General features: G+C 43.9%; 1 protein-coding gene across 1 annotated transcript in view; it reads right to left on the minus strand.

Annotated features, from left to right (window-relative positions):
- ADAM12 (ADAM metallopeptidase domain 12) overlaps positions 1-26960 on the minus strand; it is a 390084-nt gene that overhangs the window by 265546 nt on the left and 97578 nt on the right. Inside the window, 1 exon segment of the mRNA NM_001001156.1 lies at positions 11667-11740. Within this exon segment, the coding sequence (NP_001001156.1) occupies positions 11667-11740 (74 nt within the window).

A 26960-nucleotide genomic window follows, 5' to 3' on the forward strand; every position in this document is an offset into this window, starting at 1 on the left:
TTGAAGAGTTTTCCAGTTTGTTGTGATTCACACAGTCAAGGCTTTGGCATAGTCAATAAAGCAGAAGTAGGTATTTTTCTGGAACTCTCTTGCTTTCTTGATGATCCAACAGATGTTGGCAATTTGATCTCTGGTTCCTCTGCCCTTTCTAAATCCAGCTTAAACATCTGGGAGTTCAGAGTTCACATACTATTGAAGCCTGGCTTAGAGAATTTTGAGCATTACTTTGCTAGTTTGTAAGATGAGTGCAGTTATGCAGTAGTTTGAGGATTCTTTGGCATTGCCTTTCTTTGGGATCGGAATGAAAACTGACCTTTTCCAGTCCTGTGGCCACTGTTGAGTTTTTCAAATTTTCTGGCATATTGAGTGCAGCACCTTCACAGCTTCATCGTTTAGGATTTGAAATAGTTCAACTGGAATTCCATCACCTCCACTAGCTTTGTTTATAGTGATGCATCCTAAGGCCTACTTCTCTTCAAATTTCAGGATGTCTGGCTCTGGGTGAGTGATCGCACCATCATGGTTGTCTGTGTCATGAAGATCTCTTATGTATAGTTATTTTGTGTATTCTTGCCACCTCTTAATGTCTTCTGCTTCTGTTCGGTCCATACCATTTTTGTCCTTTATTGTGCCCATCTTTGCAAGAAATGTTCCCTTGGTATGTCTAATTTTGTTGAAGAGATCTCTAGTCTTTCCCATTTCTATTTTTCTATTGTTTCTATTTCCCATTCTATTTTCCTTCACTGGGACTAAATCTGCTTGGCCAATGAAACCGTTGCTTTAACTTGCCTTTGTGGTTGGCATGGAAACAGCCCTTAAAGCAACAGGCGATGTCTGGACTCCAATCTGGTTTTCCTGCCAGCCACACTAGGACCAGTTCCTGCTTTCCTACTCTAACTCCTGGGCGTCTGCTTCCACACAGGACACTGGGATGAATTTGATTTTAAAAGGAGAACAACAACAACAACAAACAAACAAACAAAAAACAACAAGAAAAAAAATACAAGGAGAACAAAATCATGGTCTCGATAGAGTGGTTTCAGAGCCAGGCTTATGTCCTGCACTCCAGCAGCTGCTCAGGGACAGGCTTTCAGGACTCTTCTGCACCCCCATGGAGTCTGTCACAAATCTGGGTGTCACAAGGGTCCATGGAGTGAACATCCAAGAGTGAGGGGCTCAATTTGGGGAACACAGTGGCTACCAACAGGCAAAGCACAGCAGTGATCAGCAGTGTTCCCCAAACAGTGTATCCTGCTTTTTATCTCAGTGCATGCAAGCGTGCATGCTAGGTCGCTTCAGTCGTGTCTGACTCTTTGTGACCCCATGGACTGTAGCCCATCAGGCTTCTCTGTCCATGGGATTCTCCAGGCAAGAGTACTGGAGTGGGCTGCCACTCCCTCCTCCAGGTTATCTTCCCGACCCAGGGATCAAACCTGCATCTTTTATGTCTGCTGCATTGGCAGGCGGGTTCTTTACCACTAGCACCACCTGGAAAGCCCCTTTTACTTCGGACCTTGGGATAAACCAATAGTTGGTGGAGGAAAGTTCTTCTCTAGGATTCCAGCTAACAAAGAAAGGAACAACACAATTAGAACATCACCCCTTAGCTAGACCGAAAGAGAAAACTAGGCATTTATTGTTAATGCTCACTGATTCTGGCATTTAAAGTTTGTGAACCTTTATAATGGAAGCGTTGGAATAATCCCTGAAGCCAGTGCTCTATCCAACATCGCAAACAAGAGACAAGCAGAGCTCATGGAACTCCTGACGTGAAGCAAGAAAGGGTCACAACACCCCCACGATGCAGTCCTGCTGAAAAATCAGAACCTGCATCTGCTCAAGGCTGTAGCTCTAACTTCCGGCTGACAGAAAACACAGGGATCAGAGGAATGGCAAGATGACGATATGGGGATGAAACCAGCAAAATCAGAAATGTGGAGAATTCTACCTGGGTTCACTCACAAGGCTTAAAAGATTTCAGTGGCAAGAATTAAAAAATGGAACCAGGAACCTATGTATTAAAAAAAAAGAGAGAGAGAGATTTAGATGTAGCAACCAAATGCAACATGGGAACTGTGTGTATATCCTGCCTGAAATTATCTAATGGCCGAAAAGTGTTTCAAGCTCTCTTTAGAGTTAATTTTATTTACTGTCTCGTATGATCAATGAAGAGTCATTATGTCACACAAAGAAAAGCATCGTGGCCTTTCTGTTGCGGTCATGACAGTGAGAAAAGGATAAGACGCTTGCCACAGATACACCAGCCTGCACAGCACCTGCACAGAACCATCCCTGGCCACGCAGCGGGGAAGGAGACAGTGAAAACACAACCACAAAGCCAGCACCAGCTCTCCTCTCGGCCACCAGAGACCATCTGGAAATGGCTGGCATGACCATCATTATCCATTTTGGATACAGTTCTGGAGAGCAACGCCAAGCAGAGTTTTCATCAGAAAATCATAAACCCACAGCACAAGAAGCGAAAGACTGCAAGTGACGTAATTAAATGTGGGGACCCACTTCCACATCAAATGCCCTTTTCAAGTCCTTCTAACTTCACAGACGGTGCTCAAGGCTGCCACACTCTCAAATTGGCACCCTGAGGGGCACCACTTTGAAAAGGTTGATCTTAACAGGGTTGGGCACTTTAAAGTTAAGTCAGGTTGGAGAAACAAAATCTCTAAAAATGGTGTTCTGACCTTTTCCAATGTCTGCAAAACTGGAAAGACTGGCATGAGGAGGGAAACTCAAAGGAATTTAGTTCTTATTCAGGGAACAAAATTTAGCCCAATTAGAAAGATCTTAAATGTTAACGCTGAAAGATTTTACCTGAAATTGGAAGGAGTCTGGTCTAGTTAGAAGACCTCTGACAGCTGTGTGCACGCGTGCTAAGTCGCTTCAGTCGTGTCCAACTCTTTATGACCCTATGGAATGTAGCCTGACAGGCTCCTCTTCCATAGGATTCTCCAGGCAAGAATACTGGACTGGGTTTCCATGTCCTCTTCCAGGGGGCCTTCCTGACCCAGGGATCGAACCTGAGTCTCCTGCATTGACAGGCAAGTTCTTTGCCACTAGCACCACCTGAGAAGCCCCATAGTGGAGCGTAGCTGGCGTCAATTCCACAAGTCTACAGCCACACTTAGAGAATGTTCTCCCTTTCTTTTCCCCCTTCATCAAAATGTAGAGGTGACTCCTCTGGTGTGGCCCAATTCCTTAAACTGAGGGATGAAGATGCTGAAGGGGTGTGTGACTCCCTGCAGGAAAGAACATTCCCAGGGCCCATGCATCAGCCAAGACAGAAACCCCAAACTGGAAGGGGTTGGCCAGTGGGTGTTTCCTGCCAATCCCAGCAAGTCCAACAGACCCTCCCACCGTGCTGGAAATGTTCCTACAGCCATGGGTGACTACAGAGCACTTGAACTGTGGCTCACGTGACCGAGGAAATACAGCTTTAATCTTTTAAGATTGATTTAAAGAGCTGCATGTGGCCAACGGCTAGTCAATTAAAGTATGAATATAACTCCTTGCAGAATACATTAGAAATACTGATCCCCAAGCCTGATCACTGGGGCTTGTAGTTCCAGAGAAGTGAGGCCAAGCATCTGCCTTTGGAATGAGCTCCCCAGGTGGTCCTGATGCTGGTGGTCCCCCCAAATGCCCCAGACTTGAAGGAGGGCAAGAGCCTATGTGTGGGCTCCAGATGGAGGGCCCACCCACTGCATGGAATTGGGCTTGGGAGTAAGCCAGGAGGCCACAGGATTCCTCGCTTGACTCCCATCTGGATGTTACATGAAGTACTGTCACTGCCTTGGGCTGGGCAGGTATCGAGATACACTCAGGGCCATGGCCGATGTCTCATGATGTTCCACTGCGGCTGGTGCTCTCCAGCTCACAGCCCCCAACCACTGCTGCAAACACTCACGGATCCCAAAGAAATGCCAGGTCCAACTCCACCTGAGCACCCTCTCAGGTCACCTCCAGACTGGATTCTGTGAGGCCCAAGTGTCTACCCTCCTCCAAGGCTCAGAGGACCATTCCCGCCATGATCCGTATCCTTCTGTCCCTGACTCCAGCTCAGAGGGCAAGCTCTTGGTCCTTTCCTAGGGTTCTCTATTCCAATCAAAAATCATCACTGTTCTGGCAAACTATATTTAAGAATTATCATTGACATCTTCCCTTTCATTAACCGCTCATTTGATGGCCCATCAGTTTCTGTCCATTCTCCCTCCAGAACAGTTCTGATTTACCCCCTTCTATGAAAGTCATTGCTCTGCTTACAGGCCTTGCCTCCATGAGGCACTGTGGTCCTTAGGAGAAAATACAAGGTCTTACCTCGGAGCCCAAGGTCCCACCTGGACTGGTCTCCACTCCTCTCTCCGCATCTCCCTCCTGCTCACTAACACACTGATGTTCATTTCTGAAACACTTCAGTATTCCTTTCCCTGCCCTTGGGACGTTCAGTATGCTCATCCTTATCTTCAGAACCCTCTACGCCTGCTCTCCTAGGCCTGGCTCACCTCTCTTCACGCACAGCTTAGATACTGCTTCTTTACCTGGCTTCCTTCCCTAGGCCAGGATGGGCTTCCTGCTTGTCTTTGTAGCTCTCAGCACCACTGCCATTCTGTATTGCCTTGTGGTAACCTGTTTAGCACTGGGCTCCTTGACTGACCTCCAGGAGGACAAGGACTTGACCTTGTTGACGACTCTATTGCCAGGGCCAACAGTAGCTTCTGGTACAAAATAAATGTGCTAAAAATAGAGCTGCCACATGCTCCTGCAACCTCACTCCTGGGCATATATCCGGACAAAACTATAATTCAAAGAGATACACGCAGCACTATTTACAATAGCCAAGATATGCAAATAACCTAAATGTCCATCGACAGATGAGTGGATCAGGGAAATGTGGTGCATATGTACAGTGGACTATTACTCAGCCGTAACAAGAAAGAAAGAATGCCGTTTGCAGCAGTATGGGTGCAACTCGAGATGATGGTACTAAGTGAAGTAAGTCAGAAAGAGGAAGATCAATACCATACGACATCCCTTATACGTGGAATCTAAAATACGGCGCAAATGAACTTATCTATGAAACAGACAAAGAGATCAAACTTGTGGTTGCCAAGTGGGGGCACTGGGGAGGGACAGATTGGGAGCTTGTGATTAGCAGATGCAAACTATTATATAGAGAATGGATAAACAACAAGATCTGACTGTATAGCACAGAGGACTATGTTCAATACCCCGTCATAAACCATAATGGAAAAGAATATGAAAAAGAGTATATATACATGTACAACTGAATCACTTTTCTATACGGCAGAAGTTAACACCACACTGTAAATCAACTATATTTCAATAAAATAAATTAGAAAAATAAAAATAAATGTGAAAAAAATGACTAAAAAAATAAAGGGTTTCATTGACTTCTTTTTGATTACTATTAGGAATCATTTAAATTAATGAAGACCCTGATAAAGATTTATGAATGGTGCAAGGGAAGCTGAGGGATAAAAACATAAGATGAGATAGTAAAGTTTTTGTAACACAGTTTTGCCATTAGTTTAGTCAGTAATTAGAACACCAGGCAAATTAAGCCTAAAGGTTCTGACAGGCAGGTGAGGCTTCTTCTGCCAGAGCAGAAATGGAAATAAATAGCACTCTGCATGCAGACAAAGATGTGAAAATTCTAATTCCCGAGGATGTCAAGATTGTGAAATTAAGACCACGACAGCAACAGGAAGCCAAAGGAGCAGCACATAAATCCCTTGCAGCTCTTGTCGGAATTGAGATGTTCAGACGGCCTCAAGACTCGTGGGTAAAGATGAGGCTTAACCGGATCTCCATTGATTTAGGACACTTCAGACAGGACATAGTGCTGGTGAACCCAAGGGTATAACTGGGTGAAATAAGTAATCTCACTGGATCCACAAGAGTATGTCATGAACCACTCAAATCCAATCATCGAAAAGAGCTTGAGCTCTAACCTCTTGGTACTGACTGTACACAGACTTTTATTCCATTCTGCAGATGAGGAAATGGAGAGGGTATATGTATTAATAGATTGTTGTCGGAAGCAAAACTGGGTTTCAGAACCTGGCTCCCGTCTCCCAACCCAGCATCCTTTCCAGAACTTTCTCCTTGAGAAGGTAGTTTCTCTCACCACCCAGGACAGAACTTATCGTCCTGCTGACTCACCCCTGCCTGGCCCAGGCTCTCCACATCCTGTCATTTGCCTTCGATATATGCTCAGAGAGCGCCCGCAACAGGCCAAGCCATGTGGAAGGGGACGGAGGAGGAAGTAAAGACCCCGCCCCTGACCTTGAAGACATGTCTGGCTGATGGGACAGGTAATGAATGTCCGAGCGTGGAGACCAGTGGCAAGCAGCTCTCAAACACCCAGCCTGAAATTGTGCAGGGGTCAGGGTTCTGCCTGTGACCTGATCAGGGTCCCACACAGCAGAACGGTGCCCCACCCGGTCCAGGACCCATCTCCCACCTGGGTGACCTGCGCACCCTGAAGGCAGCACCTTTCAGGAGCCGCATCACCTCAGGGGCTCACACTGAATTTGAAGGTCTCATTCGCAAGAACACCTAGTCAATTTCTTTCTGAACTTACCGAGTTTATTTATTTCTTTCTTTCTGTTAACCCAAGAAAAGGACTTTACATTTATCCCCATGATGGGTGGGAGGTTCAAAAGGGAGGGGACATATGTACACCTCTGGCTGATTCATGTTGAGGTTTGACAGGAAATAACAAAATTCTGTAAAGCAATTATCCTTCAAAAAAAAAAAAAAAACTAAAATAAAAGTCTCATCTTGTTAATTTTGGCCCATTTATCCAAACCGCTGAAATCTCCATAATCTAGATTCTGCCACGCAGAGCGCAGTGACCCTGAACCAGCTTTGCATTGCCAAGAAACGTGCCCAGCACACCTATCGTGTCTTCACAGCGATGGGCTGACAATTGTTGGGCCAGGATGAGGCCGTGTACACAGCCCGAAGGCCGCTGACAGCTATCTCAGTCCAGCTGTCCAGCACGATTTGGTTCAACCTGAACAACGGATGGGTATCCTCTGGTGGTTATTCAGCCAAACGCGAATCCCCTCAGTCCTACCAGGCACTACCTGCCTTTTTCTACCCTACAGAGTGATATTCTGAGATACTCTCCGATAAATGCCTTCTCAAATATTCATGCCCAGGCTTGGCAAATTGAAAGCGCTCCTTTCTGCAACTGTTTCAGAGTGAGTATTAATTAGAGCTGCTCCTTAAGAAATATCTGGAACTATTCCAGACAGAAGAAAAGTCAATGCCAAAGTTCTGCTAGCTCAGCGACACCCCACGTATAGATCAAGTGGCCGTGGACTTCCCCAGGCAACTGCCTTCACTCACTGGCGGACGGGGCTTGGAAACAGAAAGCTCAGTGGGTCTGAGATACGCAGGGGGTGTGATCTACCGCCATCAGTTTCCATTATCCTAAACTGGAAAAGCGCATGTCTAAGCTGGCCCACCTGTCCAATAAAGCATTTTGATCAAAGATGCAGATGCACAGAGCACCTGTTTGAGGAATGGCCTGGGTGTCCATGGGGATCCAGCAGAGTTATGGAACTTCACAAAGTGGGTCCCCGCCGTTCTAGAGGCAGACAGCAACACTGTGAAAAATGCTTCTCCGGGGAAGCTTTGAGTTTCTTTAAACATTCAATTATAGCTCTACAAACACAGATTTGAAATGAACAGCATCTGATCTTTGCACAAATTAGAGATGCTAGAAGGAAAATAAAATAGATTCTCCTAACAATCAAGTAATACAAATCAGCCCTGCTTCATGAAAAAATCGGTTTACACCAAGTCTGGGAGTGGGGTTACTTAGGTGACTCCCTTTTCGCATTTATTTTAGATGATGACTTTTATGATTGGAGGCACTGAGGGAACTTTATTTTGGTTCTGATTTTTAAGCAGGTTTTAAATTAAAATAGATTTCTGGATATAGTCCGTGGGTACAGGTTTTTAGCCCCGGGAAAGCTGCTGGAGGCCTTGCTAACATCCACTGTTTCCTTTTGCTGAATAGGAAACACTTCAACATTCCTCATTACAACTATTTTCAGTTTTTACAGAAGCTTTTTTTCCTTCAAATTAAAAAGTTTTCCTAATTTTAAGGATAATTTCTTGTAAAATATTGAGAAAGTAAATATCCAAATCTTTGTGGCATTCATGGACACAAGTGTAACCTTAAGATAAAAACTGAATATCATGTAAAGTAACAGGCTGTTCACACTGACTATATTATCAACAGTTTTTACATTAATAAAAATCTCCATTATCATCTTTAGCTGTACTGCTGCATAGCGCTCTATTTCATAGCTGAGTCATGACTTATTTAATCAATCTCCTATGGACATACTTTTAGGTATAACATTCTGCAATGAACATCCTTAGACCCGGGCTGACTCCCCACTGTGGGCTCTGAAGCAGGGTACCAACCAGGCTCCTTCTGATTGGCTCAGGCTCTATGTTCTGTTGGTTGTGAAAATTTACATTTATTTTGCTTTCTTGCACATTTATCTCTGCTTCATTTGGATAAATTCTTCATTTGGATCTATTGGGCCAAAGGCTATGTAAATTAAAAATTCTACTTTACACTGGATGGTTGATCATCTTCTGGGCCTGACAAATAGCCATAGCATACATGCATTTCATTCTATCTGTAACATTGTAGAATATTTTGGTATTCCTCATTTCAACAGTGAAGTTCTTATGAGACAGGCATGCCACTTTTTAAAAAAAATTTGTTACACTAAAATATTTGGAGGGAAGTGGATTATTAATAAAATAGTCACATTCCCATGCTTTAGTTTTGAAAATGCTATTCTTAATAAAATGAAATTTCCAGTTAGTGTAAGTAGTGTAATTAAAATCAAGCTATACAATGTCATGTGTGCTAAGTTGCTTCAGTGTCCAGCTCTCTGTGACCCTATGGACGGTAGCCTACCAGGCTCCTCTGAACACAGGATTCTCCAGGCAAGAATACTGGAGTGGGTTGCCATGGCCTCTTCCAGGGGATCTTCCTGACCCAGAGACTGAACCTGCATCTCTTATGTCTCCTGCATTGGCAGGCAGCTTCTTTCCCCTAGCGCCATGGGAAGCCCTATACAATGGCAGAGGGGCACAAAAGCTGTCTCCATACACTCTTCTAAACATACTTTGACAGTGAAGTTGGGAAAAGAAATAAATCAAGAAGAGAAAGTTTTATGTTGACAGCTTTTCTAATTCTGAGATTATCTTCTGATAGGCCCAGACTTGGCAGTGGGCAAATTAAGGCACCTCTAAAACGTTCTTTTATACAAATTAGCCACTGTGTAGTTGTCAGCATGGACTATCGTACCCACCTTAATGGAAGGTAAGTCATTTTCAAAGGGAACCATGAAGAAGGCTATCAAGTCACTTTACAGACTCAGAACCAGATGGGCTGTAAGAAATGCATTCCTATATGGGAAAGGACTTCCATTAGAAAGCTAAATGAAGAAGAATATCAGATTACACACAGACTACGATATCAAAGAGGCAGAGACTCATTCATAAGAAAAAAAATTCTATGCAAACATTCACCAAAGTACTACCCAGGGTTGTGCTTGGTAGTAGAAGTATTTTGGGGGGTTGGGGAAGCTCTTGATTTTTTTCCCCCTATGCTGCTGCTGCTGCTAAGTCGCTTCAGTCGTGTCCGACTCTGTGCAACCCCATAGACGGCAGCCCACCAGGCTCCCCCGTCCCTGGGATTCTCCAGGCAAGAACACTGGAGTGGGTTTCCATTTCCTTCTCCAATGCATGAAAGTGAAAAGTGAAAGTGAAGTTGCTGTCGTGTCCGACTCTAGCGACCCCATGGACTGCAGCCTACCAGGCTCCTCCATCCATGGGATTTTCCAGGCAAAAGTACTGGAGTGGGGTGCCATTGCCTTCAATTTTTTTGCATTGGATACATACTCCTTTTAGAGTGAAAACTAACTTGAGGTTTATATTGAGTCAATTTCCATTCCTCTATCTGCAGCCCTAAAATCATGCAAAGGTGCAGGCTCATTCTCACTCTTGCCACTGACCACATTCCTCCACCAGGCTAATAATAGTTGCAACAAAGACACTTCCCAAATCCAGCTGCCAATCCTAAAACCCCATCAAGGTATACATCACCACCAAAAGCCTGATTTTCTTTTGCTCTTTCAAGGAATACCTAGCTCTGTCCACTGTGATATTTTCAAAACCACATCCAAAGAGTAGGGACACAAATTAAAACGTCCTATGATATTCTTATATGAAAAAAAGAGCATGACAGTAGTTTGCTAAGAGAGACATACCAAAAGCAATATTCGGGTTTCCACTCAACCCTCTGATTATCCAAGATGTGTGGCTGAACTTCTTTATTAAGATGACCAAGTCACAAGAAAAGCTAAAAACTCATCATGTACTACTGCTCACAAAATGCCAAGAGGCAGGCTGTACATCCCAAGAAGCAGGCTATGCTATTCTACATATATTCATTTGAAACACATGTATTTGTAATATATATTCACCTGCACTTCAAAATTTATCTGTTTGTTTATTATTGCTGTGGGCCACAGTGTCAGATACTGAATGTGAGAACTGGCCATTCATGAACCCGTTCATCCAATTTGCTAAGGACCCTCAAACCGAAGCACCAATGTAAGGAAGTGATCTCACTCATTTACACAGAGATGCTGAGTCAGATTTCCGTGACGCAATATCTCTGGCAGAACTCGTTGCAACGAAGCTGTCTGACCTATACCGTCATTTCTACGAAAAATCAGCATTTCACCAAAGGGTAAGAAATGGGAACCAGTCACTCTGGAAGTGAGAAACTCCCACTTTGGATCAAGCAAGACTTGGGAACTTGGTTTATCTCTTTAAATACAGATTGCTTAGTAGGGGAGCTTGATTCTTCTTTGGTACTCATCAAATAGGATAGTAGAGGGTCCTTTAGACCTGAGGAGCCCATGGAGAGAGCCACAGGCTGTAAAGGGTGACAGAAGATGAGTTGTGGTTTTCACTTGTGCCCTGAGGCAGCCATGGTTTTCTCCAGGGAAGGCACACAAAATATGTAATGACATCCATGTGCTGCAAAAAAATAATATAATACCACTTTCTGGAAATTTATGTAATTTTGCAAAAAAAAAGGGCCAAATTTTTAAATAAAAAGATAAAATAAATATTTCATAACACTGGAGACAAGCTCTGAAAGATAAAATAAACTCTTGGTATTTCCCAAGGAAAAAAAAGAGCTTCAACCCATTTGAAGTTGTTTCTCCTTATATAACCCAGAAATTGCCAAAAGTCAACTAATTATGGAACAGTTATTGGAACAGAACAGAGGATGCTTAAATTCTATCCTTGAAAAATCAGGCTCTGACAAAGGAAACATCAGAACTATGAGAAAAACCTGCTGAGCTAGAAAGTTCTTTTTCAGAGTGATAAAATTCTTTATTTTTCCATTGGATCATTTTTTGAAGCTAATTCCAGCCTCAAATCTGAATCTGGATTATAAATCCACGCATTCAGTTCTGCGTCTCTAAATGCCAACCTCAATTACACAGCACTTTCCAGTCTCCATGTCGAAACTTTCTCCCGTCAGGCCATAAACATGAATTAACCCGACTTACTCATTTCTTTCCAGGTTCACGATCAGCTCTTTGCTTGTCAGTTGTATTCGAAAATTCAACACTCCTGGGTGATTCTGAAAGATAAATAAGAGAAATCAGTTGAAAATCATTTCACTTTGGCATGCCAATATCTGAATATTCTCTGTAGACATAGTCAATGGAGAGAGAGAAAAGTACATTTCTTCCTGGGACCATTCTGAGACCTTGAGTAGAGGAGACCAAACCACCAGGATGAGAGTCTGGAAAACACATCACTCTCCCAGATGGTAAGGACACGCCCGGAATTCCTGGCCTCTGTTCGCCTTTCCGTGGGCCACATACGCTTGGGGTCCTTCTTGACTCATAACTTATTCCTTTCTTGGTTTCTCTGTTTCCAGCAAAGACACTTTCATTTTCCCCAACTGTTCATGTCAGAAATGTGAAGTCTGTCTCCCTCAACAACTTCATCCAATCCGTGAAAAGGTCCTATCGAGTCACCCTCCAAAGCACAATTCCTGTTGTCTAGGTCGGATATCTCCACACCCTGCTCTGGTTCACACCTCTTGGGTGCTGCAAAACCCTCTACCCCGAGTCCCTCCACACCTACCTGAGCTTTCCTCCCATCCACTCCCCAGAGGCAGGGCGAGGATATTTGAAAAATCACAGGCTCATCCATCTACCCTTATGGATGACAGTACATTGACATCCCAGCACACTGATGTTAATATGCCAATTTTTTCCCAAAAAATTTACTTGCTCATAGTTGATATAAAATATTATATAAGTTACAGGTGTACAACATAGTGGTTCACAATTTTTAAAGGTTATATTCCGTTTATAGTTATTGTAAAAATACTGGTATATTCTCTATCCTTGTAGCTTACACTATACCTAATAGTTGGTACGTTAATTCCCTTCCCCTATATGGCCTCTCCCCATTCCCTCTCCCCACTGCAAACCACCAATTTGTTTTCTGTATCTATGAGTCTGCTCTTTTTTGTCTGTATTCACTAACTTGTATTTTTTAGATTCCGTATATAAGTGATATCATTACCCTCCAAATCCATCCATGTTGCTGCAAACAGCAAAATTTTCATTCCTTGTTATGACCAAGTAGTATTCCGTTGGGTATATCCATCCATTCTCCCCTCATCTATTGATGGACACTTAGGTTGCTCTCATATCTTGCCTTTGTCAGTAATGCTGCTATAACATTGGAGTGCATCTATCTTTTTGAATTTGTGTTTTTGTTTTTTTGGGGGGTGGTATATGCCCAGGAGTGGAACTGCTGGGCCAGATGGTAACTCTCCTTTTAGGTTTTGAGAAACCTCCATACTGTTCAGTTTTTCACACTGAACATGCCGACCCTTTCACACGGCCCACAGTGCCTGCATGGTCTGGCCCTCTCTGTCCTCCACACACGCCTGCATTGCTCTCCTCCTGGCTCACCCAGCTCCAGCCCCACTGGCTTTGCCAGCTCCTCCAACACACCAGGCTGCTTGGCAGCTCTGAGGCAACATTCCCTCTGCCTGGAATGCTTTCTCCCAACTACCCAGGATCAACTTAAATATCAATGACCCGAAGAAGCCTTACCCCACTCCCCAGTCTAATGACACCCATCTCCCCCCAGGTATTCTTTCTCCCAGTCTCCTGCTCCTTCCCTCCCTGGAAGGAAGAACTCCCTTCCTACTCATTACAATTCCGTATGTTGATTTGTGGGTCCCCCTGTTTATTTTGTCCCTTTTGTTGTTTGTGGTTCAGTCACTCAGTCGTGTCCGACTCATTGATAGTCCATGGACTGCAGCATGCCAGGCTTCCCTGTGCTTCACTGTCTCCTAGCATTTGCTCAAATCCATGGCCACTGAGTTGTTGATGCCATGCAACCATCTCGTCCTCTGTCCCCTTCCTTATCCTCCACGGTGCCAGACAAATAACAGAAGCTCAGTTAACACTGGTGAAGAAAAGAATGAGTGAATGAATAGGGCAAACAGCTCTACATCTTCTCCCTCTTGCTAGGCAGACACCTTCCTCCACCTCGCTTCTGGGTCCCAAGAAACCCTGGTCTGTGCTTGTCAGTCTGTCAGTGGGGGGCAGGCATCTATATTCACTGCTCTGCCCCAGAAATCCCAACGAGCTCCTTGCCCCTCCTGGAGAGCACAACCATGGGGTACTGTCCCTGAACCCACACCCTTATCCCACATTAGCCTCCATATAAACCAGGCTGGCTGAACATGCCACATCCCTCTCGATGAGCCCAAGTCAATGATGCAGCATCCTTGCCCAAGTCAAAATCGATTTGCCATCCCATAGTTATTCTACAAAGCCTCTTCCTTGCTTCCTTGCCTATTACATCCTCAGTGATTCTGGGGACCGGCAGTCAAATTCCAACTCCCTCTGCCCCTCCCCAGCTAACATGTTTCAATTGGAGGCATCACGTGTCCATCAGGCATTTCTAAAATGTTTAATGTTGATTTGGAAAAGTGAATGCTGTGCTTTCATTCTGATGAGGTGGAGAGAGAGCTCACCCAGCACGACCGCGCCCTGACTCAGCTCACCGTAGTTGCTGTACTCAGCTCAGGCCAGGCCCTACTGCCCGCTGTCCAGGCAGATGGGAGGAGGGCAGAGCATGAGTTAACTCACAAATGATGCGACCAAGGCAAAGAAGAAGTGGAGCCGCTTAGTCGTGTCTGACTTGTTGTGACCCCATGGACTGTACCCGCCAGCTTCCTCTGTCCAGGGAATTCTCTAGGCAAGAATACTAGAGTGGGTTGCCATTTCATTCTCCAGGGGATCTTACCAACCCAGGGATTGAACCTGGATCTCCCGCATTGCGGGCAGATTCTTTACCATCTGAGCCACAAGGGAAGCAGCCAATGTAAGGAAGGACCAAATGCCATCATAGCCCACTGAGGAAATGAAGGCTGCTTAGCAACTTAAAAAGATCACAGTGGAGGAGAGATGTGTCAGGACAGAACTGACAACATGAACTCAAGATCACCAGCTCCTCCCAGGCGGCCTTGCTCTGGTGCTTCAAGTGAAATTTCAATCTTGTTCAAACATCATCACCCACATTAATACTGCTGCTGACTTCAGTGTATTGGTTTTGCCTGCCTTTATAAGTTCTTCTGGATTCATGCTTCAATAAGAGGAGAATAAGTTTAGACATAATTCTCTAACATCCCATATTTGAAAGACACTATTATAATTATTATAATATTATTCAATAAGAATATTGAATAATAAGGCAAAAGGAGATGGGGGCAGCAGAGGATGAGATGGTTAGATAGCATCCCCAACTCAATGGACATGAATTTGAGCAAACTCCAGGAAACAGTGGGCAGAGGAGCCTGGCATGCTGCAGTCCCATGGGATTGCAAAGAGTCAGACACCATTTAGCAACTGAATGACAAAATTATAACTCCAGAGTTCAAGGGACTTTTTTACAAGACAGCATTTCAGCTTGTCTATGAAGAATCACATGCTATTTATGTTTTAAGAGATAAATGGATTGTATTAATGAGTTCCGGTAACTAACATTAAAATAATGAGTTAAGATGAAACAAAATTAAAATAGAACCCACAACAGAAGGTCACATGAGTTTTGGGGAAATATTATAACTTGAATTAACTAATGCCATATAATCAGGGAGAGCCACAAAGGTGAGGCATTATTCACTCTATTTTAGGGCAGCCCTTGGAATGTCTTTTTGTAATTTCCCATATCTAATATGGTAACCATTAGCCACATATGGCCACTTAAATGTAACTTAATTAAAGTGATATCAAAATTAAAAATCAGTTCATCAGTCACACGGGACACATTTCAAGGCTCTAAAGGAACACGGAGCTACTGGTTATTCCTGCTAGACAGCTCAGATGTGGGACATGTCATTTTCACAGGGTTCACAGAAATTTCTGTCTTTACTGCGCACCCCTGAGTCAGTAATAAAGACGTGAAACTTGCATCATCCAATAGCTGCCCAAGTACTACACTGTTTTGAATACTGGTGCCTTCGGGGGATAAAACTAAATGCCAGCATAAGTTTTTTTTGTTTTAAAGAAAGCTCTTCTCAATTAATTGATGGATGACATTATTTTTTAAGTAGTTACTTAAGCTTGAGAGTTAAACTGCTGGATATTCATATACATAAAATACTTAAGTATAATATCTGGGTTTAAACAGATCTTGTTTTTTTTTTAAATAATTGTATTTATTTGTTTATTTCTGACTGTGCTGGGTCTTGCTTGCTGTGCGGGCTTTTCTCCAGCTTGGGTGAACGGGGCTACTCCCTGTTTGCAGTGCGTGGGTTTCTCACCACGGTGATTTCTCCCGTGGCACAGGCTGTAGGGTGCCTGGGGCTTCAGCAGTTGCTACACATGGGCTCCGCAGGTGCCACTCCCGAGCTTTAGTACACGGGCTCGATAGCTGTGCACAGGCCTAGCTGCTCCGCGGCATGAGGGATCTTCCCGGAGCAGGGATAAAATCCGTGTCTCCTGAACTGGCAGGTGGACTTTCTACCACTGAGCCACCATGGAAGCCCAGATCTTATTTTTTATGGATTTATCTTAATGACGAAACAAACATCAGTGATCTAGTGAAACCATACTTCCTACTTGCTATATTTTGATAATCCCTGGTGTTTCTAAGAATTGTATGGATTTCTGAGTGTTCGCTGAACTTTTAAACTCACTATTCCTAAACACGCATAACTTCCTTTGACTTTAATACAGCAGACAAAAAAGTGTTTCTCAGCCTGGATTTGCTTTCGAGTCTGCCACAAGAACTTCTACCTAAATTTACCCATACTTCCTGACACTGGGATTTAATTACAAACACATACAGAGAGTTCTCTCCAAGGTCTACAGCATGTACTCATTAATTATATCTTAGAAAAACAAGATCATTAATTACATTTGCAATAAAATAGCAGAACAAAAATACATCTCAATGTTCTATCGAGATGTTTCTGAACAGCATGTTTGTCTATTTTATATATATATGTGAAAATAATTATTTTAATTACAAACTGTGTTTGCCTAAGATATGGACATACATCACTACTTTATATTTTTCTCACACATTATTATTCTAAAGACAAATACTGACAATTACATTTGGGAATAAAAATTAAATATTTGGAGCACCCTTTTTACTCCCTGAAAAATTCAGCTAGATTAAACACTAACATTTGTACTAATTCCACATAAAGTCCCTACAGGAGCTGTCAGAATGTTGTAATGTCAACATATTTCAAATGAATACATTTTCCCCCAGGGAGGGAGAAAGAGCTTTATCTGTATAAAGCTAGTTTTAGTTGAGACCTGATTGGTATAGGCAAATTCAATGGAGAAGCTAAACAGAGAGCTATTTTAACTCAAAACCACTCCTTGCCAAAGATTTTTTTAGTCTAAAAGCATGTATTCATCCCACTTTCTTTTGATTTTTAGACATAGGAGATGATGAACTAGTACTGCTTAAATACAGCATTCATTTTTAAAAATGACATATTGACTGCCCTAATGAAATCATGTCTTTTATTGAATGCTTGAAGAACTGCATTTGCTGAATAAAACAATTAAATGCTTATCACTATGCTAGAAATGTCTTGACAGTCATTATAATTCTATTTTTTAATTGGGGAAAAGTATATCCAAAAGAATATATAAAACATACAATTTATATAAAAGTGTAATTTAAAAAACAACAATAAAATAATCATCAAGGTATCTACCACCCAACTGAAAAGTCAAAATATTTCCAGAATCCTAGAAGCCACCCTGTATTCATTTGCTAAGGCTGCCAAGACAAAGTATCTCAGACTGGGTAGATTAACTAACAAAAATTCATTTGTGTGCAGTTCTGGAAGCTAGAAGCCCACGATCAAGTGCATATGTAGTTTCTTCTGAGGCTGCTCTCCTTGTAAGTTCCTCGTGGAAATGAGTTTAAGGCTGGCTCTCCCAGATGGCTTGCCCAGGCAGGTCTACAAAGTAAAGCTCTGGCTGGACCCCACTGCCTGTCACTGGGACACTCATCTGCTCTGTACTTTTTCTGAAGACTCCCACAATGCACTTTTCCAGCACATCCCTCTTACCTGGAAATATAAACACACATTTTAAAAGTGATTTTTAAAAATTAGCTATAATATTTTTCTTCTCATTATTATTCACTGGGTTGCCTTTATTTGTTTAGTCCTTGCTAATTACATTTTTATTCACAATAACCTCTTAAATGATATCCTACAGCAATGTAAATTATTTTCTCTGCTATGTGTTACTTATGAGCAATATTATAACACCAATAAAGGGATCTTAAAAATGATCTAATTTCACATTTTACTCAAAAATGTTAGGCTGCCATTCTTTAATTTGTGTAACTGGGGGCTCACCTAAACCTGGATTTAAATTGTTTCACCCTTGATGGCTACAAAATATCCCAAGTCAACAAAGGTATATTTTTATGGATGGGGGAATGCTTATGAATTTTTTTTTTGCCTTCTGATTAATGGAATGATACACTGCCCCATCTTCTTAATGTTTCTATGTCTTTAAATAATAGCCAATTTCAATGACTTAGAAAAATCTTAACCTGACCATAAAGTGGAAATAAGGTGAGTGAGCCTGCAGAAAGGAAGGGAACTGCATTAAAAATCAGAAGTGGGGACCACAGCCAAATACACACCCATCACCACGTCTAGGTTATCCTTGCAAGGACGATAATCAGTCAGAGCCAAGGTCATTTATCTCACCATTGATACCAGAAGCTCAGAGGAACCTAATTTTTCAAGCAGAACAAAATATTAAAATATTGTATTCCAGGGACTCCAAAATAACTAGATCCCTCCCTGGCACTAAATAAATGCTTCAGGCTGCAAGCCTGGCACTCACAGGGCACGGGGGAGTCATTTATTGCTATGAATATTTAGAGGCAATCTTGATTACCACTTTAATATTAGTGCAGTGGTTCCATAGTCAGGAAGATATGAGCATCATGGAATTGAGAGAGGACAAAATTGAATTAGCCGGAGAATAACACAGTAAGGATGAGGGCACTGCAGCACCATAATGGGCGTTCCTGGCTTGGAGACTTTTAGTTATTATGTAAATGATGATAATGTTTATTCATGAGTCATTGATACTTTTCTCTGATGGGAAAAGGACATTAGCAAACCTCTTGTTAAAATGTGCAGAATAGCACATGTTATCCTCAGGTAAGAAGTGCTTTTAAAAGATATGGGATGTAGCTTGAAGCTGTTTGTGTGTTAAAATGTGAGGTTATTTTCTGCACTGTTTTTTTCTTACTGTATTTCTCTGCACAAAGGGTTCACAGGTTTCCAGCCCACTTCTCCCTTCCCACCAGAAAAAGGCACAACCACTTGGTCTTCGGCATGTGCGATGTTCTTATTTCAAGTTCTTTATGCTGTTGCTACTGGTGGGACACTAAGGCTTAAATTTGCAGCATTTCAGATTTCCATTTTTGACTATTCTAGCCAATGCATAGAATAAATATGCACTGAAGAAATAGAGATCAATGCAAAGAAATAGATCGATGCAAAGAAATGGAGATCAATGCAAAGAAATAGATCAATAAATATGCACTCTATTGAAGAAATAGAGATCAATGCAAAGAAATAGAGGAAAATAATAGAATGGGAAAGACTGGAGATATCTTCAAGAAAATTAGAGATACCAAGGGAACATTTCATGAAAATATTGGCATGGAAGAAATGGTACAGACCTAACAGAAGCAGAAGATATTAAGAAGAGGTGGCAAGAACACAGAGAAGAACTATACAGAAAAGATCTTAGTGACCCAGACAACCATGATGGTGTGATCACTCACCTAGAGCCAGACAGCCTGGAATGTGAAGTCAAGTGGGCATTAAGAAGCATCACTACAAACAAAACTAGTGGAGGTGATGGAATTCCAGCTGAGCTATTTCAAATCTTAAAAGACGATGCTGTTAAAATGTTGCACTCAATATGCCAGCAAATTTGGAAAACTCAGCAGTGGCCACAGGACTGGAAAAGGTGTTTTCATTCCAATTCCAAAGAAAGGCAATGCCAAAGAACCTTCAAACTACCGCACAATTGCACTCATCTCCCATGCTAGCAAAGTAATGTTCAAAAGTCTCCAAGTGAGGTTTCAACAGTACGTGAACTGAGAACTTCCAGATGTTCAAACTGTATTTAGAAAAGGCAGAGGAATCAGAGATAAATTGCCAACATCTGTTGGATCATAGAAAAAGCAAGAGAATTCAGAAAAACATCTGCCTCTGCTTCATTGACTATGTTAAAGCCTTTGACTGTGTGGATCATAACAAACTGTAGAAAATTCTTAAAGAGATGGGAATCCCAGACCGTGTTACCTGCCTCCTGAGAAATCTATATACAGGTCAAGAAGCAACAGTTAGAACTGGACATAGAACAACAGACTGGTTCCAAGTTGGGAAAGGAGTATATCAAGGCTGTATATTGACACCCTGCTTATTTAACTTATATGCAGAGTGGTGGTGGTGGTTTAGTTACTAAGTCATGTCTGACTCTTGAGACCCCATGGACTGTAGCCTGTCAGGCTCCTCTGTCCATGGGATTCTCCAGACAAGAATAATGGAATTGCTATTTCCTTCTCCAGTGGATCCTCCCGACCCAGGAATCAAACTGGGATCTCCTACATTGCAGGCAGATTCTTTACTGACTGAGCTATGAGGGAAGCCCATGCAAAATGCCAGACAAGCAGGAATCAAGATTGCCAGGAGAAATATCAATAACATCAGATATGTAGATGATACCACCCTTATGGCAGAAAGCAAAGAGGAGCTAAAGAGCCTCTTGATGAAGGTCAAAGAGGAGAGTGAAAAAGCTGGCTTAAAACTCAACATTCAGAAAATGAAGATCACGGCATCCGCTCCCCATCACTTCATAGTAAATAGATGGGGAAACAATGGAAACAATGAGAGATTTTATTGTCTTGGGCTCCAAAATTACTGCAGATGGTGACTACAGCCATGAAATTAAAAGACGCTTGCTCCTTGGAAGAAAAGCTATGATAGACCTGCTGCTGCTGCTAAGTCACTTCAGTCGTGTCCGACTCTGTGCGACCCCAGAGATGGCAGCCCACCAGGCTCCCCCGTCCCTGGGATTCTCCAGGCAAGAACACTGGAGTGGGTTGCCATTTCCTTCTCCAATGCATGAAAGTGAAAAGTGAAAGTGAAGTCGCTCAGTCGTGTCCAACTCTTAGCAACCCCATGGACTGCAGCCTACCAGGCTCCTCTGCCCATGGGACTTTCCAGGCAAGAGTACTGGAGTGGGTCGCCAGTGCCTTCTCTGATGACAAACCTAGTCAGTATATTAAAAAGCAGAGGCATTAGTTTGCCAACAAAGGTCCATCTGGTCAAATCTATAGTTTTTTCCATTAGTCACGTATGGATGTAAGAGTTGGAACATAAAGAAAGCTGAGTGCCAAAGAATTGATGCTTTTGAATTGTGGTGCTGGAGAAGACTCTTGAGAGTCCCTTGGACTGCAAGGAGATCAAACCAGTCAATCCTAAAGGAAATCAGCCCTGAATATTCATTGGGAGGACTGATGTTGAAGCTGAACCTCCAATACTTTGGCCAACATATGCAAAAAACTGGCTCATTGGAAAGGACCCTGATGCTGGGAAAGATTGAAGGCAGGAGGAGAAGGGAGCGACAGAGGATGAGATGGTTGGATGGCATCACCAACTTGATGCACATGCGTTTGTGCAAGCTCTGGGAGCTGGTGAAGGACAGGGAAGCCAGGCATGCTGCCGTCCACGGGCTCGCAAAGAGTCAAACACGATTGAACTGACTGAACTAACAGAACCAGAGCATCGTAAAGCCTCATTAATTCTTTGAAATAGCGCTGTTCTGTCTCCATGCATCTGTATGCTACAGGATTACAGTTCCTCATGCTCTGTGTCCATCTGAGGACAATGGCAGATTCTGAGTGGAAAACCATCACCTGTCCCCTCCTGGAGCTTACTGTTGGGTTGTAAGAGGAGCCCAACAACCTGACTTAACAGAAAGCAATCTGGAAAGCATGATGATGCAGGTTTCTCAAGCTTAACCCGTCTACATTTCAATTCTTATGTTACCACCTCTCCTCAATCCAATGCAAAGGTGAACTTGGGGAAAATTCACTCCTAGAGGCAGGCATCCCACAGATACACGTGGCTGCACAGAGGACCCCTTCCTAGAGATGGGGGAACCTGGCCGTCGAGGGTGAATTGGGTTCTGTTCCCCTGCCAAGAGGAGGTTGGGAGCTGGACCACTCACACTCGGGGCTGGCTGAGACATCCAGTGATTGCCAGCTCCCAGCCTGGCTCCTGGCCCCTTCGGGTCACTGGAGAGGACAACTGTTCTCCTGCTCGGTTTCTTGGGACCTTAGTGATAAAGAATCCAAATGGGAGCAGAGGGCAGAGAGTGTGCAACAAGAGGAAGAGTGGATGAGCTCAACGCAGAGCAATGTCAATTACAAGGTGATGAGGGGGGCTGCAGAGCTAGAAATCGGCACCATGCTGGGGAGGGGGCAGGGAGTCAGGGTGGGAGGGGCTTGAGGACAGTCTATTCTGCCGCTTAATGGTTCTTAACTGCTCTGGGCTTGGTGGCTGGGCCCTGGAAATGGGCACCTGACATCAGAGTCCAGCAGTTTGTGGGCTGGTCCTCAGACCTCCGTGGCCCTCCCTCTCCGTCCCCTGCCTTCAGACATCTCAATTATCAGGAGGGACGGACAAACTCAGGCTCTGCCTGGCTGCCTGCTGATGGCTCAGCTACATCAGGATGCCCAGGGCAGGAGGCCGATGGCAAAGATGGATTTTCCCATCAGCCAGGCACTTGATCATTTAAAAGACCACCTGCAGCCCAAGTGCCTGTCAGGATGGCCTGACATTCTGCACACAGGAGGCACCGGCCTCTCCTGAACGTTCGTTGTCAGTGAGGCTGCAGTACGAAAACGGGGCTTGTGATGAGGAATGCTGTGTGAGGAGAAGGCCTTGGCTGGGTGCCTGGGCCGGGGTTTGCCTCAGCATCTTCAGACTCCCTCCAACAGCTGGGAAGAAGGTCACTGAGTCCCTGAGTGATGCCTTGTTGTTCAATCACTAAGTTGTGCCTGACTCTTTGTGACCCCATGGACTGCAGCACGCCAGGCCTCCTTGTCCATCACCAACTCCTGGAGCTTACTCAAACTCACATCCATCGAGTCGGTGATGCCATCCAACCCTCTCATCCTCTGTCATCCCCTTCTCTTCCTGCCTTCACTCTTTCCCAGCATCAGGGTCTTTTCCAACGGGTCAGCTTTCGCATCAGGTGGCCAAAGGATTGGGTCCTAGGGGCAAAGTGATGCCTATGGGCGTCTTAAGTTGGATGTTTAGGAAGAAATAGGTAATAACCCCTCCTCCTTTGAATGCAAAGGATTAATCTTGAAAACAGTGTTTTCCCATTTGGAAGACTGTACCTGGAAGAGGCTCAGGCCAGAAATGTGTCCACAGACAGGTCAAGTGCTGCCCCTCGGGCGGAGGGACTGCTGGCAGCCTCTCTGCTGTCCTTTCTTGGGATAATAATCCTGTCCAACAGTGTGGGTGGCAGAAAAACAGGCCCCCAGAGATGTTCGAGGGGCTTCCCTGGTGGCTCAGCCCATAAAGAATCTGCTTACGATGCAAGAGATCACCTGCAATCCAGGAGACCTGGATTGGATCCCTGAGTGGGGAAGATCCCCTGGAGAAGGAAATGGCAACCCACTCCAGTCTTGCCTGGGGAATCCCATGGACAGAGGAGTCCGGTGGGGTATAGTCCATGGGGTCGCAAGAGTCAGACACGACTTAGTGACTAAACAACCACCGCAGATGTTCTAACCCATGAATATGTGATCTTCCCTGAAAAAAGGGACCTCGTAGACGTGTACAGAGGCACAGGGAGATATTATCCTGGTTTATTCAGATGGGCCCAGCGTACTCACGAGGGTCCTAAAAAGCAGAGGTAACTTTCACTGCTGGGGTTGGACAGATGTACAGGAAAGTCTGACCGTTTAGCTCACTTTTAAGATGGAGCAAGGGCTTTGCAAGCCATGGAAGCAGAGGCCTTGAGAAGTTAGGAATGGCCTTTCACCTTCAGCCAGCGAGAACACAGGGATCTTAGCCCAACAACCTCTAAGAACTGACTGCTGCCAGCATCTCAGATGAGCAGGACAGACCCTCCCCCACGTTGCCATCAAGAAGGGCAGCTCAGAGAGACCTTTGATTTTAACCTAGTGAGATGCAAAGCAGGAAATCCAGCTCAGCCACCCGCCTGTGACCTTCAGAACCGAGAGATCAGAAAGGGGTACTGTTTCAAGCCACTTAAGCTGTGGCAGTTTGGCAGAACAGCAATAGAAAACTGAAATCGTCAGGAAGATTGCTGTGAGAGACAAAGAGGAAAATGTCTGTCTGGAAACCATTGTGCGTGACAAGATGGAAATGCATGTTTATTACAGAAATCCAATCACAAACGAAACTGCTACTTCCCAGAACGACAGTGACAAAATACCATTTCACTTATTATTTATTGCTTTTTACCCAAATTGAAACCCTTTGCTGCTTTCTGTATTTTGATCTAAGTGGGGATAATAAAACTAAGTTCTGTAAGATGCTAACAAGTTTTCAAAGAGAAATATTATATATTCATTAATTGGTGGCCTGTTTATAGGGGCTTCCCTGGTGCCTCAGTTGGTAAAGAATATGCCTGCAATGCAGGAGGCACAGGTTGGATCCCTGGGTTGGGAAGATCCCCTGGAGAAGGGAATGGCAACCCACTCCAATATTCTTGCCTGGAGAATCCCATGGACAACGGAGTCCGGCAGGCTACAGTCCATGGGGTTGCAAAGAGTCAGACACAACTGAGTGATTGAGCACATGCATATATCCCCTCTTTTTTGGATTTCCTTCCTGTTTAGGACATCACAGAGCATTGAGCAGGGTTCCCTGCGCTATACAGGAGGTTCTCATTGGTTATCTAGTCTACACAGGTCAGTCCCATGGGAATACATGTCAATGCCAGTCTCCAATTTTTCCCATCCTTTCCCTTCCCCGCTTGGATTCCATACATTTGTTCTCTACATCTGTGTCTCTATTTCTGCTTTGCAAATAAGATCATCTATACCATCTCTCTAGATTGCACATATATGCGTTAACATACAATACCTGTTTTTCATACAGAATGAAGTAAGTCAGAAAGAATATTGGCTTTTGAGCATCAAGCAGCTGAAACTGAGTTCAGTAACACTTGTTTTATATGGAAGGAAGATCTTATTCCTGTCTGACCAGTGTTACAGAAGAGGGTGGAAGGTTCTGGAAGACCCACGTGGACACAACGTAGGACATATGAATGCTCTTCATCTTGATGTGAAAAGTTTTAAAGATAACATTTTCTAAGGTTTGCTTACTGATATAATCTGGAGTATTATAATAGAAAACAGGACAGAGCATCGCTTTTTGGAATGACTTGCCTAGTTTTACAAGACACAGCCGTAAAATAATACACACTGTGTTTATTAACTAGAAGGCCTGGTTTCCAATTCAAAGTTCATTTATCTAACTAACTTGATGTCTGGAAACATTCACGTACCGTTTTTTTCCTACAACCCCATTTCGAAACTGTCAGTCAGTGGAAGTTAATAGCTTAAGTTGCTAGTTTGTTTGCAGGCAAGCTGTCTTCTAGAGAGACTATCCCATTCATATGTTGACGAAGGGCCATTTATAAAACATCACTGTAATCTCTTTCAAATAAACATTAGCGCAATATAATAAACTCTTTGAAAAAGTAATCCTGCTGTCGATCACGGAGGCACCATCAAGTCATTCTGTCCGAAGTGAAGCCTAGTGCAAACAAGTTTTTCTGTCCCAGTGTTACAGCTAATTGCTAACTTTTTATAAAACACACCCTAATTGCTCCATGAAAACTCATGGTAAAAGCCTTGTAGAGAGCTATGGGAATTCATATTGTACAACTTCAGACAGAAATTGCAGTATGCATGTCACCAGCTTTCCCTGTAGCTTGCTGCTGCTGCTGCTGCTGCTGCTGCGTCGCTTCAGTCGTGTCCGACTCTCTGCGACCCCGTAGATGGCAGCCCACCAGGTTTCCCCATCCCTGGGATTCTCCAGGCAAGAACACTGGAGTGGGTTGCCATTTCCTTCTCCAGTGCATGAAAGTGAAAAGTGAAAGTGAAGTCGCTCAGTCGTATCCGACTCTAGCGATCCCATGGACTGCAGCCTACCAGGCTCCTCCGTCCATGGGATTTTCTAGGCAAAAGTGCTGGAGTGGGGTGCCATTGCCTTCTGTAGCTTGCCTCTCGTGTTATTTCTTGGCGGCGTTTGGGCCTCAGCATCAGGAGGAGAAACAGCAGAAAGGATGCAGGTGGCTGTCAGGGGCTGGGGGAGGACCCTAGGGGCAGCGTTAGGAGGTGGAGCCAGACAGGATGGCACCGTGAGCGTGGATGACAGCCCTGTGACGGAGGACACAGAAGGGCAGAGAGGGGCTCAAGTGGCCACTCACTCCATGGAGTGCAAAGGACTTTGTACCCCAGAAGACACAGTTTTCCATACTTTTTTTTCCATAAATATTTTAAGCTTTGTGGACCATTTGGTCTTGCTAGGACTACTCAACTCCGCCAGTGCAGGGCAAAAACAGCCACAGACAATACATAAATGAATGGGCATGGCTATGTGCCAATAAAACTTGATTTATGACCAGGGACATTTGAACTTCCTGTCATTTTATATATCATGAAATAGCAATCATCTTTTGATTTTTTTTTCCCCAGCCACTTAAAAACGTAAAAAAAATATTCTCAAGCAAGCACCTAAATCTCCTAGAGGGCTTGTGGAAATACATGTTGTAGGGTCCACCGAGTTTCTTATTCAGTAGATCTGGGATGGAGCCTGGCAATTGCATTTCTAAGAAGTAGTCAGATGACACTGCTGGTCCAGGGACTACATTTTCAGAACTGCTGTGCCAGATCCCGTTTTGCAGGGTGACATTCACGAGCCTCACTCGGCCTGCTGCTGATGTTGGTTTGGCACCAAAGTGCAGGCCACCCAGTTTGTCAATTTGATTTAATAGCTGATCTCTAAGAGTCAGGAGAATTCTCAGACAAATCTGGATGGGTTGCTTCTTGGAGGAAAAACAGTATCAAAAAAATGGCAACCCTGGGCTCGCACTTCACAGGGCAACAACTGGCCAAAGTTGAAGAGCAAGTGCTCATTCTTCCAGTCCCCCTTGCCCGACTGTACCTGCACACGGAGGCCAAGGGGCAAAGGTCATCTG

Source organism: Bos taurus, chromosome 26 (assembly GCF_002263795.3).
Source record: "Bos taurus isolate L1 Dominette 01449 registration number 42190680 breed Hereford chromosome 26, ARS-UCD2.0, whole genome shotgun sequence".
Lineage (NCBI taxonomy): Eukaryota > Metazoa > Chordata > Mammalia > Artiodactyla > Bovidae > Bos > Bos taurus.